The following is an 18,444-nucleotide window of genomic DNA, read 5'->3' on the forward strand; positions in this document are numbered from 1 at the left end:
ACGTTTCACTGAAGAATAAGGTGAGACAAGTTTCTTGTTAGTTACTCAACTCTTTCCTATTAATTGCCATTTTCTCTTTACATCTCTGAAAAAGTATTAAAACCAAAAGGTTTGCATATAAGGTGAGCAACTAATGAACTTGCATGGTAATGCTATTCAGAGAAGTCCTCAGTCACTACCGGCTTTCAGAGATTGTAGGAAACCATTCAGAGTCCCATTGAAAAGATGCAGTTAGTGGTGTAGGCAGTTCTTTATTCCAAGGTAGCAAGTTGTATTTTGAATTTATACTTGCATGTAATAATGAGAAGTTCACTGAGGATTGAACTTATTAGTCAAGGTCATATCCCCAAATTTGAAAGATGCTTGGGTTAAACAGAATTTTAAAATATATGCTTTATTTGATGGAAATGTTCTTATTCAGTAGTGTATTATTAGCTTTAACTGCAGTACTCAGAAAATTGGAATTTCTATCCTTTGCTTTCTTCAGCGGAAGAGACTTGGTTGGAATTAGCATTATCCACCAGAGCAAAGTTAAGGCATTCAGATGTGAGCAGCATTGGTCATTCCTGTGGCTTGAAATGCCATGGCCTTCCAAATTCTGGCGGTTGTTCATGGGCGATTATTATAGGCATCATTTAAACAAAATCTGCTGCTTTAAAGTTGCATGTTTGGATTGTGAAAACATCAGAAAGGGAAGACAATTTTAGATTGTAGTAATTCAGCAAGGAATGTTTTTGTTGTTCTGTGGCTTGTCATGTTCTTTGTTGTTCAGCCATGCATTGTGAACATGCTACATCGTTGGAATGTCTGGTGACACTTTTGGGGTGCCCTCAGTATGACACATTTCACTATGTTTCAATGTACATGTGATAAATAGATCTGAATTGCAGTCTCAAGTTCCTTGAAAGCACAGTCAAATATCTGTGTAAAAATATACTTGCCCTACTGTACAGAGCCAGTGAAGAATTGAATAGATACTTTTGTGAGCTCCCGAATGTCATGATGCCATTTGTCCATTAGACCTGGATAACTAATAATGTATAAATTTGATAATTTGACTATACTATACACAAAGATATTACAATATAAGTGATGGTAGATACAGCTGTCATTATTACAACAGAGCGTAAGTAAGTTACCAAAAAATCCTTTAAAATCAAAATTTTATGTCATTAAACATATTTAAAATCAGACAATATTCTCAAAACCAAAATGTGGCTAATTTTAATTATTTCTCTTTATTGATTTCTCCATTTCTGCAGCTTTCATATGTTCAAATAATATCAACAACTTATCCCTGCAGATCATTTACCAGAATCACTTATAATTTGGAGGACAGAACAGTCCTGCCTAGAGCTGACATTTTCACTGTGATTTGTAATTCAATTTTTCATTCCTGTATGAAAAGGAATAGAATAGTGAATTTTTAATTATGAACAAATGACCAAATGAAAACAAATTCAAATCCTGGAAAGATGTATTTTAATTGTGTTGTTCCATTTCCTTTTCTACTTGACAGAAGTAGAATAAACTGACGTGGTAATAGAACAAATGGGCTTGACTGACTAGAAGTCTGTGAGTTGAGCTTACAACCTTCTGAAGGGATTTGTATGATTTTGGCTGTTAGTCTAACTATTCCTATACAATAAACCCCAATGTACTAGCAGTCAGCTGAGAGAAGTTTGAACTGTGATGTTTGAATTTAGAGCCATTTTGTTTTAGTTGGATTTCCACACTTTTATGATAAGGAAACTCCCAACATCTGGTCAACAGTTGTGCTACCTGTCTAGCTGGGTGATGTAACTGTGTTCTCACTTGTGTGATTGAATTCGTACTCCTATACAGCAGTCTCTGCGATGAGACACTGCTGCATGTGCCACTTCCATAACTAAAGGCTCTCTGCGGCTCCTGCCTCCAGTCCTCTGTAAGAGCTCCTCAAAAATATTTTAACTGTGATTTTTGAAGATCTATCCTGTCATCGCTTCTCAATTCACTATCACAAACAAAATTGTGTATAAGTGAAATGTTTTGCTAATTGTTTCCAATCAAGGGTGGAAAAGTAGGTTATTATAGTAATAAGGAGAAATGAGTGCCATGGTGGGTTAGGACTCTTCACTATTTTGATCTCGGTTTGAATGCAAACCCAACTGAATTAATAGAATCCTGATGAAGGGTCTCGGCTCGAAACATCGACAGCGCTTCTCCCTATAGATGCTGCCTGGCCTGCTGCGTTCCACCAGCATTTTGTGTGTGTTGCTTGAATTTCCAGCATCTGCAGATTTCCTCGTGTTTTCTTAATAGAATCCCCTCCTTGGTGTGGAGTTGAGATGATAAGGTCTAGAGTTTGATAAAGTTGCCAAATAAGTTATGACGGATTTCACGGAGTAATTTAAAATCAATGATTTATCCCATTGCCAACATTGTACTTCAGAATTGGAAACAGATTTAACTCCATCTTCTGTTCAGAAAAGCATTTTTAAGCATTATTTATTTGCTTTATCAATATTACTAAATATCACCCAACTTAGTAAAGATATCATATACATTGTTTGAATTTAGCTGATTACAGTGCTTGAACAGAGACATGCCTTTCTCATATTCTTATCTATGGCTTATCTGACAAGTAGCAATGGACAGAGCAAGTATGCAACAGAGATTTAATCAGTTTTTACAAGAGCAATATTTTAAGTTATTTTACCTTTTAACAGTGTCATTAAGGATCCTCATTACTCTTTTATTAGACTGTTGTAACTCACTCTATTCTTATCAGATTACAAAATGAACATAACTCATGCCACATATTAGATCTCTTGTAAAGGGATTATAGCCTTGCATTAACTCAGATTGACACGGTTTATAATTTGCTTGTTGATACACATACAGCGATGTCATGCATTTGACCTGCAGCAGCGTGGAGGAAAGGGACACCCATACATCATCATTAAAGATGGCATCCGCTAAAGAATCAGAGCCACAGGGTCTTCCTGCAGTAATTGTCACGAAGGACAAAGGAGGCACTTTCAAGTGCAAGCTGAAATCTAAAGTCTAGTTTAAATACGAACACTTGAGCATTAGAAACCTTCAGTTGATTCTACAGAACTACTTGAATCTCTGATTATATTTCTGCTCTAATAAATGAGTATCAGTGACATTTTACTTATGAAGTTTTTACTTTCGGGTTATTCTTATAAAATAATTATTTTTGGTAGGGAATATAATTTTAAAACTGTTTCAAGGGTTTTCTCTATAATTATTAGACATTGACTGTCATGACTTTAACTTTACAGTTTTCTATTATTGCACCAGGCCAGTTGTCAATGAAGCTAATGATGGTTTTTGTTATTTACAGATAAATAGGAATGCAGCATAGCTAAGTGAATATAGTATTCAAGCATTAGTGATGGAATTGTACTGCACCCTGTGGCTTTGCAGAAATCAGCATCCCACCGAGTTCATCATAGTTCATGGAGAATGTTGTAGATGTTCTAATTTTTTAAATTGAGGTAAAGCATGGATTAGGCCATTTCTGGCCCTTCAAGCCATGCCACCCACAACCCCCGATTTAACTCCAGCCTAATCACGGGACAATTTACAATGACCCATTAACCTACCAGCCGGTAGATCTTTAGACTATGGGAGGAAACCCATGCAGGCAGGGGAGAACGTACAGACTCCTTACAGACAGCAACGGGAATTGTACTGTACAGCGGGTACTGTAAGAAACTGTACTAACCACTACACTACTGTGTCAGCCCATTTGTACAGTAGACCAAGCCCACTATATATTGAGCGCTAGTAATTCCAAATATAGCTACAATTTTTATAATGTGATAAATATTTTGATTTCTAATCAAGCTCTAGCACCAGAAATTAATACTTGTATGGAATCAGCTGTGATTGTGAATTGAGGGATTTAAAAAAAATAACAATTTATAGCTTTTTCTTTCTCTTAATCTATTCTTTGATTTCATCCTTGCATAAAAGCAAAATGATCAATGCACAAAGTCTAAGATGTAAACAGAATGCAGGAACTAGTCAGTTGTCAGGCAGTCTTTCTTTGATTTAAAAAAAAATCACCAACCTGATTCACCAACCTTTTTTTCTCCAGATACTGTGCAATTTTCTGAAGTTTTTCAGCACTTCTCTCCTTCTGAACTTGTTCTTTACCATTCAATTCCTGTTTAATTCGTGTTCGTTGATACATAATTATTTATTCCACATTCTTTAAATCACATTGGCTGAGGGATACTCAGCCCATTGAGGCTCCAGATTCTCTGTTTCCTTTGCATTATTTTCATTTCGCTCTTTCATGAAGTTTTTGTGTTGAAGGATATATGTATATTTTAACTAATTCCCTACTACTGGAAGTTCTGGCCCATTACTGTACTTGCCCATGGTGTTTTGCATATACATGCATATTTTTCAGTAGTACACCAGTAACGATAACTGATTTCTGCACATTAATTTCTCATAAAAATATAGTTCAATCTTACAAAGAAACAAATGGGATTTATTTGATTTTTATATCCAGAATAGACATGCCAATCAAATAAGTTTAAAGAGGAAGACAACTGGCCACTGTTTTAAAATTTCAGTTCAGTGGTAAGGTTAAATTAATTGGTAATCTATAGAACTGAATATAAAGCATATATAGCGTGGGGAATTTTGTCACATTTCTTTGTTTGCTTTGGCCATGATATTTCGCTGGCTTTTTTTTTTGCATCAGTTATGAGATACTTGTCTGGCAGTGTGGGAAGTGTCTGGTCATGATACATCAACTATGATGGAAAGCTAACTAGTCTGTCAACTGCCAGTCAATGTCATTTCTGTGGAATTGTCATTAAGTTGAGGGAGGTGGGTGCATGTAAAATCCTGTCAAAGGAAATGGTGATTTGCTCCAAAAACAGTTTTAAATAAATTGCACCCTAATTTAGTAAGCAGAATAAGTATGCAAGGATATAGGTTAAATTAAGTTTGCAATCAATTTTCATAAGACACAATGGTATTTATGTAAAAATAGTAGCTATTGAGAAAATAGTTTCTCAATAAATGATCTGATAAGCCCACTAACAATTTGACATTTCATTTGAGTCCCATGTCCTAGGGTTTTATCACTGGCAACCTTAAGAAAGCAAAGGATATTGAAGAAAAATGGCACAGGAATTTTTAAGTTGATTGCAAAAGAAACGGAGATTTCATCAGATGAAAACTGCAGCCTAGAGCAGCTGAAATTATACAGACCTGGCCATTCTCTCATTTCAATTGGATAATCTTTAATTGCAGTTAATTGGATTAATATTTCCTTTGAACTTTCCACAAATGATGAGTTCTAAATATGAAACCTTTTTCTAGCAAGAAATAAATTTTTATCAGTGAGTACAGTGATCCGCTGTTCAGATGGCACGATAGTGGACAGGTTAGCACAGTCACTTCACAATGCACAACTGCAAGATTGAAGTTCAATTCCTGCCACTGTCTGTAAGGAGTTAGTATACTTTCCCCGTGGCTGTGAGAGTTTCGTTCTGATGCTCTGGTTTCTTACCACATTCTAAAGACATACAGTTAGGGTTAATGTGTTGTGGGTATCATGTGATGGTGCCAGGAGCATGGTGATACTCGACAATATATTAATTTGATTTAACACAAACAATGCATTTCACCGTAAGCTTCCATATACATGTGGCAAATAATGCTAATCTTTAAAAAATCTCTAGGTAATCCAAGATGCAGAGTCCGTTGACCATGTTGGTAGTGAAGTTTTCTCCGGTACCTCATTTAACTACATACCTAAATTGGACCAATCCTGTAGTTGTGAAATTGTATTTTCCTCTCAGTTTCATGAAATACCTCACCATCAAGCCATCGCTATTTTACCCAGTGCTCGATACATAATCTGTACGCCGCATGAAGCGATCATATAATTAGGAAAATGGTAATTCCAAATTTATTTCCAAAAATGAAATGCCAGATTGGGAGAAGAAAAATCAATTGTTGTTGTTTATAGGATTTGGATCATATTAAATGGGCAGTCCTGTGTGCTTGACCTGGTAATAGTGGTCCTTTACTTTGAAGTTCCACTGGAAGATTGTGGATGTTCCTATAGTATTGCTGCTCTTGTGATAGGGTAGTAGAGTATAAAGTGGAGGGAACTGCTTTTCAAGTATGATTAATAAATTGCTGCTGTGGATGTCACTCCAAAAGCAGACATTGTAAGTGAAAATCTCTAGCAATGGTACAGTATTTAGAATTGTAGCATTGATCATCCTGTGCACCTTAATTTCCTGAGAGCAAATGTTATGCCAGAAACCGAGAACAGAGAAAAAACAATATAAACATTTCATCCAAATGGCTGTAACTATCAGTCTCTTAAATATTTTGTGATAGTGAAGGATTGGATTTGACTTGCGGCACAGAATCTGTGGTCCACAGCAAACTCTCAGCATTTGCTGCTGACTTCAGAGAGGGGTCCAATAATCAAGTGATCACTAAGATAAGAACTTTCTTTTACCTGACAATCATCTTGAAGAGTATGTTCAAAGTTCTGGTCATCAGGATTATGATGTCATCAAATAGCAGAGCAGCCAATCACTTAAAAGAATTTCCTTGGCATGCAGAGAAATGAAGATACAATTCTAACTATTTAAAAATATTATATGGTACTAAAAATTGGTAAATACACATATGAACTTCAAACACTTGTCAAAATATTGAAATTATAAGAATTCACCTGAAGAAGTTAAAGAAAATTAGTACTTTAGAGCCAGGCAGTTTGCTAAGCATTAATTATGGCCATTAAAAGCTGTCTCACACTTAGCAAAGTGTATTAAAAAATTGCTATCTGTTGGCAAATCTAGTTTCTCCATTTCTCCACTTTTGTGATTTTTGTTGGTTTCTTACTGGTGACAGATTCTGGTATTTTTGCTGTCATTTTACCCTCAAAATCCAGGCTATTGTCACACTTTCTCCACTTGTTACCTAAGCTACAGGGTTCTTTTGAAATGTGTTTGGCTGCAGGAAATATCCTGCTCCAAACAGCCTTCTTTGACAGATGTATGTTAGTTGTTTACCCAGATCCTAGCTGTAGGCTAATGACATACTTTACAGAAACATGATTTTGAGATTGGCCAACTGCTTACTGTTATTAGATAGAATTAGGTAGAAATTACCACACAGAAACAGATTGTTCAGGCCCACCAATCATTTTGCATCCATCTTCCAGACCACTTAAGTAGAGGAAACAATCTGCTTCTTTGAATTTGTCCAAGTTTGTATAATTATTTAGCACTTCTACCAAACACACATTAAATTCTTTGTCCTAATGAAGACAGCTCCAGTTTTTTCTGTCTTTTTCATTGGTATTTTGTCATTCTGAGCAGTGTCCAATTGTACGTGATTCAGTTAGTCATTGCACTAAGCTCTAGACTTCTGTAAATAAATATATTGTTTCACGTTTCATCAAGACTTTAATGCTCTGCACTTGTTCTTACACCTAGTATTCTATTGGGTAATAGCTTGGTGCTTCTATTTCAGTATCATCTGAAAATTTGGATACAATCTGATATATTTAAATCATGGGCACACATAATGAAGAAAATTGGATCCAGTGCAGATTCTAACCACGAAGAAATTGTCTGTAATTTATTCTTTGTTTAGTGTCTTCTATCCAGTTTTTCATCCAGTCTTCTGCATTCTAATTCCATACCTCTCAATATTTTTGTTACTTCTTTTCTTGGAACCTTGTCAAAAGACTTCGTGAAAGCCCCTGTTGTTTAGTTCAACCGTGTTCCGCAGATATCATCTTCCAAAAGTGCTAACAGGTCAAACTTTAATGGATGACTTCAACAATTTTAGCAAAATCTATCCTTAAAGCTCTCTGACCCAATTTGTGAATTGTACATGTAGCTGTAATATAGATTTGAAAACCACATGCAAATTTCTCATGTGAATAACTTTATTTATGGGAAAAAAGTTGGTAAGTGAACCTTACCACAGGATTGTTTTGTGTAAAGATTTAAGATGGGCTGTGATTTAAAACTTAAAAATCGTAAACTTACTACATGGTAGGTAAAGTAAAGATTTCAGTAGAATTACGCAAATTCTGACTTCAAATATATTATCCTTGTACAAAGCTGTGTTATATTTGGAAATGATCAATTTGGCCAATTTGGAAAGGGTTGGGTCTTGCATCTGGCTGAACTTACATAGCCATTTGACATGTTTGGTTCAATCATGGGAGAAGCCTTTTTCAAAAAATATTTTAGCTTTGATTTTGAATCTGTGCAGGAAAGACCATTTCAGATGGTCTATTACAAGCTCTGCACTTTTAGAGAGAACACTGAAATGGAGTTGATCACTCAAAGACCTCATTGTATGAAACGTTGTACAAGCCATTGTTACAAGCACCAGTCCCAGCTGAATACTATCAAAAATATTAAAGAGATGGTTCCCTGAACTACACTCAAATCAAGGCTTTTTGTTATTTTTTTTATATATCTCAGTTAAGTGAGATCTTCTATATTGATTTTCTGCTACTAAGTAATTGTTACTTTTAATCAACCAGATTTGTCATTTATAGCCATTCATTAGATCGGTTCTCTTTAGGAAGGATGTCAAGGCCTTGCCGAGAGTGCAGAAGAGATTTACTAGGATGATACTAGGGACAAGAGACTTCAATTACATGGAGAGATGAGAAAAACCTGGAACAGTTCTTCTTAGAGCAGTGAATGCTATTTTAGAGTTCTAATAGAAGCATTCAAAATAATGAGAGGTTTTGTTCGATGAAATAAGAAGGAACTTTTCACTGGCTGAAGTGTCTGTAGCCAGCGGACAAGACCTAAGATAATTGATAAAAGAGCCAGAGGTGAGATGAGAATTATTTTTACTTCTAAGTCATTATGTCTTGGATTGCACAGTCTGAGATGGTAATGGCTCCAGAATCAATCTCAACTTTCAAAATGGAATTGGAAGAATATTTGAAAGAACGAAAACTATTGCAATATGGGGAAAAAGACAGAGGAATGAGTATAATATGACAGCTCCTTCAAAAAGTTGGAACAGGCATGCTAGTCTATGTGACCTTCCAGCTTTAAAATTCTATGGTATTCTACAGCTATCCAAAAGCTTGGACTGACTGTGTGCCATTTGAAGAAATTACTAAGTAAAGAGGTTCGGTCCCTCGCCAACCCATTGTTGAAGTCCACAAAAAAGCTTCCAGCCATTTTGTGCATGCTCCCAACAGTGCACAGGAGCTAGGTAAAAGAGGAACGTTTTTAGACAAATTATTTCAAAATATGTAGGCACTACTTGCTCTGAGCTCATTAGTTTCTAGTATTTGAGGTATATCCCACTGAGATAATTAGAGTTCTGATCTTTTGTTTTAAGCTTCCATTGTGTAGAATTTTGGACCACTGCATACGAGGGGTGATTGATAAGTTTGTGGCCTGAGGTAGAAGGAGTCAATTTCAGAAAACCTAGCACATTTATTTTTCAATATAGTCCCCTCCTACATTTACACACTTAGTGCAGCGGTCGTGGAGCATATGGATCTTGGACCTCCAAAAAGTGTCCGCAGCAGGTGTGATTGATAAGTTTGTGGCCTCAAGTAAAGGAGATGAGTTACACAGCTCTTGTTACATGCTCGTGCAGTTCAACTCTTTGAGTGATTATGCAGGAAGTTTGAAGTTAATAACTCATCTTCTATCTTAGACCATGAACATCAATCACCCTGATAGTTATTAACTTCAAACTTCATGCACAATCACTCAAAGACTTGAACTTTGTGCATGTAACGAGGGCTGTATAACTCATCTCCTTCTACCTTAGGCCACAAACTTATCAATCACCCCTGCTGTGGACACTTTCTGGAGGTCCAAGATCCGTATGCTCCACGACTGCTGGACTAAATGTGTAAATGTAGGAGGAGACTATGTTGAAAAATAAATGTGCTAGGTGTTTTAAAATCGACTCCTTCTACCCTAGGCCAAGAACTTATCAATCACCTCTCATATCTGGGATATACACAAAAAATATTTGCTGTGAGCCTTTCTTTCCCCAGTGGCATCTAAGAGGCTTTTAGATAGACCAATGAATATGCAGAATATGGATCACGTACAGGCATTTGCGATTTAGTTTAATTTGACTTCATGTTGAGTGCCGGCATTGTGAGCTGAAGGGTCTGTCTGTGTTCCTAGTTAGTGTGGATTGGTTTGTTCTTGGCCTTGGACTTCCACTATGATCACAGACCATTTCCTTCTATGACAGATGATGGAAATTACCAGTAGACCTCTGACTGGATAGCCACCCTTCTGCACAGTAATGTGGTGCTGGGACTTGTCTGCATTAAATTATAGACAAACGTCCATAGATGCACAGTGGAGGGGATCCTAATTAGCTGCATCGTGGCCTGGTATGAAAACAGCAATGTCCAGGAATGGAACAGTCTACAGAAGGTGGTGGATACAGCCACAGTCAAATCCCTCCTCACCACTGAGCACATTTAGAAGGAGTGCTGCAGTGTAGAGTGGTGGTGAAGGCAGCGTACGTAATCAAAGATGCACACCACCCAGGCCATGCCCTCTTCTCACTACTTCCAAAAGGCAGGTGGGTCCCTCACCGAAGGTTCAGGATCAGTTACTGCCCTACAACCAATAGGTGCCTGAGCTGGAGTGGAGAACATCATATCTAAACTGATTCCATGGCCTACAGCTTACTTTTAAGGACTCTTTACAATTCTTGATCTCAGTATTATTTTTATTCGCTATTTCTCATGTACATTAGTTCTTAGTCATTATCTCAAATTAATAACATAAACTTTGAACTTTTACACTTTGAGTCTGTTAGAGTGATACAATACTATATTCATGAGCAGAAGATGTAATTGGGGGAAGGGAGAAATCCATTCCTTGCCCGTTTTAAGGTCCCATGATCACAAATGCATCAAAAAACCATAATGTTTTCAAGGTTCAGCATTTAGACAAAGTAGGCATTATGTAGATGAAAGGGACAATCAAGCCAGGACATTATTGAGAAACTGAACTGTCCAAGATATGTGACAGGTAACATTTCCAGCATCTGCAGATTTTCTCTTGTTCACTCCAGTATTTCTACTTGCAGACTGAACTACTTACCCCCACCCCCCACCAACCTTTCTCTAGGATACATTTTCCCCCATCCCATGCACAGCTCAGTGTATAAAATGCAACTGGATAAAATTAAACCACTGCCATAGCTAAAATAAATCTTGGAATAAAGTTAACAATCTTGTGCTTTGTGTGCGGCTTTGTGCTACAAAGCTATTTTGTACTTGTGCTACATTGCTACTGTCCACCACATCGTCAAACCAACTGTTCCGTTTTGTTAATGAAATAGAAAGGAATTTTGGTAAGCAAATGTTTCTGAGTTAATTTGCTAAGTGGAATATAGCTGCACGCTCTTCAGTGTGATTCACTGCCAGTGAATTGGATTTTAAATAGCTGCTGCATCTGAATATTCAAATTGTGTGTTTAGGTTTTTCTTTGGAGGATTGGGGGCGGGGGTGCAGATGAAAGTTTACTTTGTGTCCTGGTTCTAAAAGACCTTGTTGAAATGCTTGAGGACAATCTGGGTGTGATTCCCAATGGAAAAAGAATCTGCAGCATAGAGCAGGATTCATAATTCTGTGTGATTGGTGATAATTCAGGTCTGGCACTTGGAGGCAATAGTTTGAAAATCAAATAGCAGGCTGGTACAACAGGAAGTGCTCTTCAGAAACTGGAGTTGTGAAAAGGCCACACTTAGGTTGTGCTAACACCTGCTAATGTACCAAAAGCTACAAGTTATAATGACAAATTAATGATTTAATTGAGCCAGCACCAAGCAGTAAGCTTTAAATAGTCGTGATTGCTATTTAAAATTCCCTTTGTGCTGGGCAGAGAGCCCAAAATGTGTTTCATTCAATCAAGAAGCATTAATGTGGGTTACTTTCTACTTTGGACTGTGATTACATCATAGCATTCAAACAAAATGCTGTTTAAAAGCCAAACACCCTCAAAATAATTCTGGGCCACAGTTGCACCAATTGCCAGTTATTTTTACGGGGATGGAGCACTATTTACTGCACAGTGTGTATTGTAGTATTAAACCAAAGCAGAACTGGGTGTTCATCTTATGTTCATTAATGGCAAAAATGTGCAATTATGATGTTTTTCTGAAATAAGTTTGAAGTTAATGCGCCCCCTCTCCTAAACCCCCCCCCCCGTCCTCTCCTAGGACCCCCGTCCTCTCCTATGCTCCCCCCCGTCCTCTCCTAGGCTCCCCCCCCATCCTCTCCTAGGCCCCCCTGTCCTCTCCTTAAACCGCCCCCCCCCCGGTCCTCTCTTCACCTCACCCCCTGCACCCCCAAACCATCCCCGCCCCTCTCCTCTCCTAAACTGCCCCACTCTAACAATAATGGTATAATCATGTATGGATTTGTCCAAAGGAAATAGTAAAATTGATTTTGTGCATGAATTTCCATGGGGAGTAGGAGTTGAGCGTGGAACCCTAGCCTGACTAAACAACAGACTGGCCTGACGAATGGTCTCAACTAAAAACGATGACTGTCCGTTTCCTTCCATGGTGCCTCAGGTGCTGAGTTCCTCCATTGGTTTGTGTGTTGCCGATTAAACAGTCGTCAGACTTTGTTATGAGCAGCGGCCATATTGCTAAATGCTGTTTTTGTATCCAGACATAAGTGCCGTTAATTTTGTGCAATCTGTTCATGTATTTCACCCTGCTGTCTGCTGTTCTCTAACCAGCTAATAGAACATGTACAAGACAGGAGTTTATGATTCCTAGCATCAGTTTGTTTTGCTGTGGGGAAATTCCCAATCTGTGCTTCCCTTAATAGATTATAATGTTTATTTTCTCGACATTAGCTATGTACAATTTGCTGAATATTTTATATATTTTTGCAGGTGCATACAATAGAGTATTAAAAATGCTTATAACGGAGAGTTTCTATAATAAATGGAAACACAATATACTTGGAAATCTTTGAAAATGTTCGTGGAAGTTTTCGTAAATTATGGTAAAGGTTTTTTTCTTCCTTGTTAGTAATCTTTAAAGTTCATGGTTATTAGTTAATAATTTAACATAAGGAAATGGAGTGGTGGGGGGCGGGGGGCAGCTTCCCATAGTGAAGTAAATCTAATACAGGTACACATGTGAAATGAAAAAGCCTGTAAGATTTGAGAAGATAGCATTAGATATATGGCCACTTGTATTAGATACTTATCTGCAGAAGAACAACAACTGTACTTGAAGTTTGTGTAAGCTTATTTTTCTTGCAGCTAATTTTATAATAATACACTGATTACAGAAAGACTATTTGACCAAATTACAGTTGATAGAATCAACACCAGAAATATAATGGTCAGGATGAGGATTTCAGTAAGTTCTATTTGAAACCTTTTATTAGTCAATAAGCTGGCTGTTGATGTAGAGATATCCACACCGGACTTTGAGGCAAGTGGTCCAGGTTTTGAATCCAGCCGGCACCTTGCACGTTTTCCATTTGTACTGGGTTGGGCGGCAATCTAGCAACTCAGCCTCATAAAAAGAAAACAGGTAAATGCTAAAGAAACGGCAAGCTTGCTACCCAATGCGCCACAAGGTACGGAAAGGAAGAACAATTAGAATTAGAGTTTTATTTCTTATATCCATCTCTCTACAAAAGGAAGTAAAAATCTTTATGTTGCATCTCCATTGCTATGTACGAGCAATGAGGAAGGGGAATGTGGGAGGATACTGTGTAAGCACTCAGGTTGTATACATAATTGTTTTGTATAAATGTATGGACAGTCAGTATGTACAATTAGTCAACTATCAAGTGCACCTTACTAATTGCCTCTGCTGAAAACTGACAAATGGCAACAAAACTTGAAGGGTTTCTCCAACACGTATTTCAACGTTCAAAGTAAATTTATTATCTAAGTACATATATGTCACTATATTCAACCCTGAGATTTGTTTCCTTGTTGGCATAGTCATTAAGTCCAAGAAACATAATAGAAGCAATGAAAGACCGCAACAGGACAGACAAACAACCAATGTGCAAAAGACAAACTGTGCAAATACAAAAGAAAAAAAGTAAAAGAAATAATAATAAATGAACAATAAATATTGAGAACATGAGATGACGAATCTTTGAAAGTGATTCCATAGGTTGTAGGAACAGTTCAGTGATGGGGCGAGCAAAGTCATTCCTACTAGTTCAAGAGCTTGATGGTTGAGGGGAGATAACTGTTCCTGAAACTAGAAGTGTGGGTCCTGAGGCTCCTAAACCACCTTCCCAGGAGAAGAGAGCTGGCCTGGTTCATGGGAGACCTTGATGATGGATGATGCCTTCTCATGACAGTGCTCTGTATAGATGTGCTCAGTGGTGTGGGAGACTTTTACCTGTGATAGATTGGGCCGTGTTCACTACTACTTATAGCTTCTGTTCAAGGGCATTGGTGTTTCCATACCTGGCTGTGTTGCAGCCAGTCAATATACTCTACCGCGCACTTATAAAAAGTTTATCAGAGTTTTCGATGTCATGCTGAATCTTGGCAAACTTCTAAGGAAGTAGAGACACTCCTCTGCTTTATTCGTAACTTCACTCGTGTGCTGGGCCCAGGACAGATCCTCTGAAATGATAATTCAGGAATTTAAATTTGATGACCTGCTTCACCTCTGATAGCTTGATGAAGACTTGCTCATGAAATTCCAGCCTCCTTCTCCTGGCACAACTCAGCCAGATTTTCAGTCTCCCTCCTACGTGCTGATTTGTCACCACCTTTGATTTGGCTAACGACCATGGTGTTGTCAGCAACCTTAAACATAGCTTTGGAACGGTGCTTAGCCTCAGTTACAAGTGTGAAGTGAGTAGAGCAAAGGGCTAAACGCACAGCTCTCTGGTGCACCTGTGCTGATTGAGATTATGGAGGAGATGTTGTCAATCCAAACTGATGGGTCTCACGTGAGAAAATTGAGGATCCAATTGCACAAGGAGCTGTTGAGGCCAAGGTCTTGAAGTCTGTTGATTGGTTTTGAAAGGATGATAGTATTGGATGCTGAGCTATAATCACTGAAGAGATCCTGATGTATACTTTCTTGCTGTCCAAAAGTTCCAGGGTTGAGCAAAGAGCCAATGAAATGGCATCTGCTGCGGACCTGTTGCGCTGGTAGGCAAATTAGAGCAGATCACAGTCACTTTTCAGGCAGGAATTGATGATGCTTAATCCCCAACCTCTCAAAGCACTTACTTCATCACTGTGGATGTAAGTGCTACTGGACAATAGTCATTGAGGCAGTTTACCACATCCTTAGGCACAGGTATAATTGAAGCCTGCTTGAAGCAGTTGGATATCTCAGACTACCAAAGCGAAAGGCTTATGATATCGGTGAACACTGCAGCACAGTTCTTTAGAACTTGCGAAGTACCCCAGCAGGGCTGGATGCTTTCTGTGGGTTCACCCTCCTGGAGGATGCTCTCAAGTTGGACTCAGAGATTGAAGCCACCAGGTGATTGGGGACTGTGAATTCGTGAAGGTTCCTCCATGTTTTGATGGTCAAGACACACAAAGAAGGCATTGAGCTCATGTGGAAGTGAAGCCGCCTTGTCACTTGTGTCGCTTGGTTTCACTTTGTAAGAGGTAATAGAATTCCACCTCTGTCACAGCTGTTGAATATCCTTCAGTGATTCTCCAAAGACGTACCAGTTAATTGGTCATTGTAAGTTTAGGTTTAGGTTAAGGTTAAACTATAGATGTGTGGAGAAAAGTGTACTGATTGGCTGCATTACAGCCCGATGTGGGAACACCAATGCCTTTAAGCAGAAAGTCCTACAAAAAGATAGTGGATTTGGCCTAGTACATCATGGGTAAAGCCCTCCCAACCATTGAGCACATCTACATGAAACATTGCCATAGAAAAGCAGCATCCAACATCAAAGATCCTCACCACCCAGGCCATGTATTTTCTCGCTGCTGTCATCATGTAGAAGGTACAAATGCCTGAGGACTTGCACCACAGGCTCAAGAACAGTTACTACCCCTCAACCATCAGGCTGTTGAACAAAAGGGGATAACTACTCTCATTCTATTTCCGGTGTTCCCACAACGGATAATTTCACTTTAAGGACTCTTTACCTTGTTATCTCATGCTCTCGTTATTTATTACTATTTATTTATATCTGCATTTGCAGAGTTTGTTTATTGATTACAGCTACTGTTCAGTAGGTTTGCTGAGAATGCCTGCAAGGAAAAAGAATCTCAGGGTTGTATGTGGTGACATGAATGTACTCTGATAATAAATTTTACTTTAAACTTTGAATTTTTTGAAATTGGAGTTTGTCGGGGGTTGCTGGGCAGCGTGGCTTGCTGGAAGGGCCTGTTCCTCACTGTATCTCTAAATATAAATAAGACCTCCCCATTTTTGATAGTTTGAAAGTGATGATTAAAGTGTGCTGTGAAATCTGGCATTTTAGTTTCAGTTGTGCTGTTTTGCATATGTTTATGAATTATTTATATTTCTGTTAGAAGTGAAAAGAACAAGAAAACAACTGATAAAGTGCTTGTTTCTACTATAAGCGTCTTAGTTCACTGGTGGTTTGATAGATAACTTTACACAGTAGTAGGTCATGATTTTTAGATGCTTCAAAATAATATTCCCAGGACTGTCATCATAATGTGCTTAAGGAAAATGTGCTACTCACACACAATGCTGGATGAACTCGGCAGGTCAGGCAGCACCTATGGAGGGATATGAGGAGATGATGCTTCAGACTAAGCTCCCGTGTCAGGCCTGGAAAGGTAGGGGGAAGAAGACAAAATTTTTAAAAAAGGTAGGGGGAGGAGCATAAGGTGGCAGGAAATACGTGAGTCCAGTTGAAGGGGAAGGTAGGTGCTGGTGAGGGAGGATGGAAGGGAGTGATGTGAGAATCGAGGAGGTGATTGGTGGAAGAGACAAAGGGCAGAAGAAGGAGGAATTTGATAGGATAGGACATTAGATGATGGAAAAAGGGAAGCAGGTGGGGAAGCAGAGGGAGGTAACGGGCAGGTTGGCAGGCAGGGAAGCAGAAGAAGCTACTGTCTTTCGACATGCTTCCCATTGTCGTAGGGGCAGTTCTCTGTCACTTCTTGCTAAAAGAGGTATGTTGATTTTCCTCAACTGCAATCCTGTAAATCGATTACTACTTTGATTTACAACATTGCAGTTCCACTCCAGTGTTGTAAATCAAAGTGGTAATCAAGCTCACCGATAACTTGTTGATGGGAATGAGAATGTGAAAGGTTTTGGGTTTAGTTCACCACCTCTGTGACACTATCTGATAGTGCCTATTGTGATATTAGTTAAGTTGAATTTGGGTTCCATCTCCTGGTTTTGGTAGTGAGTCTGTCAGGATTGTTCTTTTCTTACATAAGTATGTACCTCTGAGAACACAATCAACCTCATCTATCCATGCTAGGCCTAAACAACATTTTAATTGTCAAAAGAATTATGATGTAATTCACTGAGCATTCATTCTGCCTCTGTTTGTATAAACAGTATCAGTGAGAAAATTAAAATGCATTCCTGAAAGCTCAATAGAAATTCTAACAAGTTTTTGAGATGCACATGTCTTAATTTTTTTCCTAATTACAGGTGAGCATAGATGTAAGAAAAGTAATTATTTTCAAGGGATTTCTTTTTTGTTGATCTCTTTTGGAGTGAGTGATCATTTCATTATAGACAAAAAATCTTGTTTTCTACAGAAAGTCACTGTTATTTTGACAGACAAACCTATGCAGTAATAGGTCATGAATTAGATACCATTGTCATAGATTCCACCTCACCTGAAGTTTCCCGTCACCAGAATAGTAAATCACAGAAGGATGCCTTCCATCGTATCAAGTCTGGTTTAGAATTATAGAGTGGGTGTTGTTTTGTTGAGAGTGACTGCCCCTGACATTTGACTGTGCCTTCGAGGATCTCTGGTTAAACCAATGCTTGCAGGCATACTTTGCATAACGGAACACGATTTTCGTTAAGAGTCAGAGCACTAACAGCACTGAAACAGGCCTATCCAGTCCGTGCTGAACAGTTACTCTGCCTCGTCCTACCGACCTGCACTGGAGCATAGCGCCCGCCCCCCGATATTCCCCTCCTCCATGAAATTGTGCAAACTTTTCTTAAATGTTGCAGTTAAACCCACATACACCACTTCTGCTGACACTCTCCAACACTCTCACCACTCTTTGAGTGAAGGAATTCAGTCTGAGCTTCCATGTAAATATTTCACTTTTCACCCTTATGACATCTATTTTTAGTCTTAAGCAGTCTCAGTGGAAAGTCTGCTTGCATTTATCCTATCTATACCCCTCTTAATTTTGTATACCTCTATGAAATCTCACCACGTTCTCCTATGCTCCAGGGAGCGAAGTCCTAGCCTATTCAACCTTACCC

At 38.4% G+C, this 18,444-nt stretch overlaps 1 protein-coding gene across 3 annotated transcripts in view; it reads left to right on the forward strand.

The window, feature by feature from the left end:
• Positions 1-18,444, forward strand: part of aatf (apoptosis antagonizing transcription factor) — a 177,325-nt gene that overhangs the window by 66,828 nt on the left and 92,053 nt on the right. Inside the window, exon 12 of one of the 3 annotated variants that reach the window (XM_059973296.1) lies at positions 12,933-13,010. The exons of the other annotated variants lie outside the window; for them this stretch is intronic. Coding sequence (XP_059829279.1) covers positions 12,933-12,945 — 13 coding nt within the window. The 3' untranslated portion in view covers positions 12,946-13,010. Of the gene's footprint in view, positions 1-12,932; positions 13,011-18,444 lie in introns of those variants that run through there. 3 annotated transcript variants of the gene reach the window in all.

This window comes from Hypanus sabinus, chromosome 6 (assembly GCF_030144855.1).
Source record: "Hypanus sabinus isolate sHypSab1 chromosome 6, sHypSab1.hap1, whole genome shotgun sequence".
In the NCBI taxonomy this organism is placed as follows: Eukaryota; Metazoa; Chordata; class Chondrichthyes; order Myliobatiformes; family Dasyatidae; genus Hypanus; species Hypanus sabinus.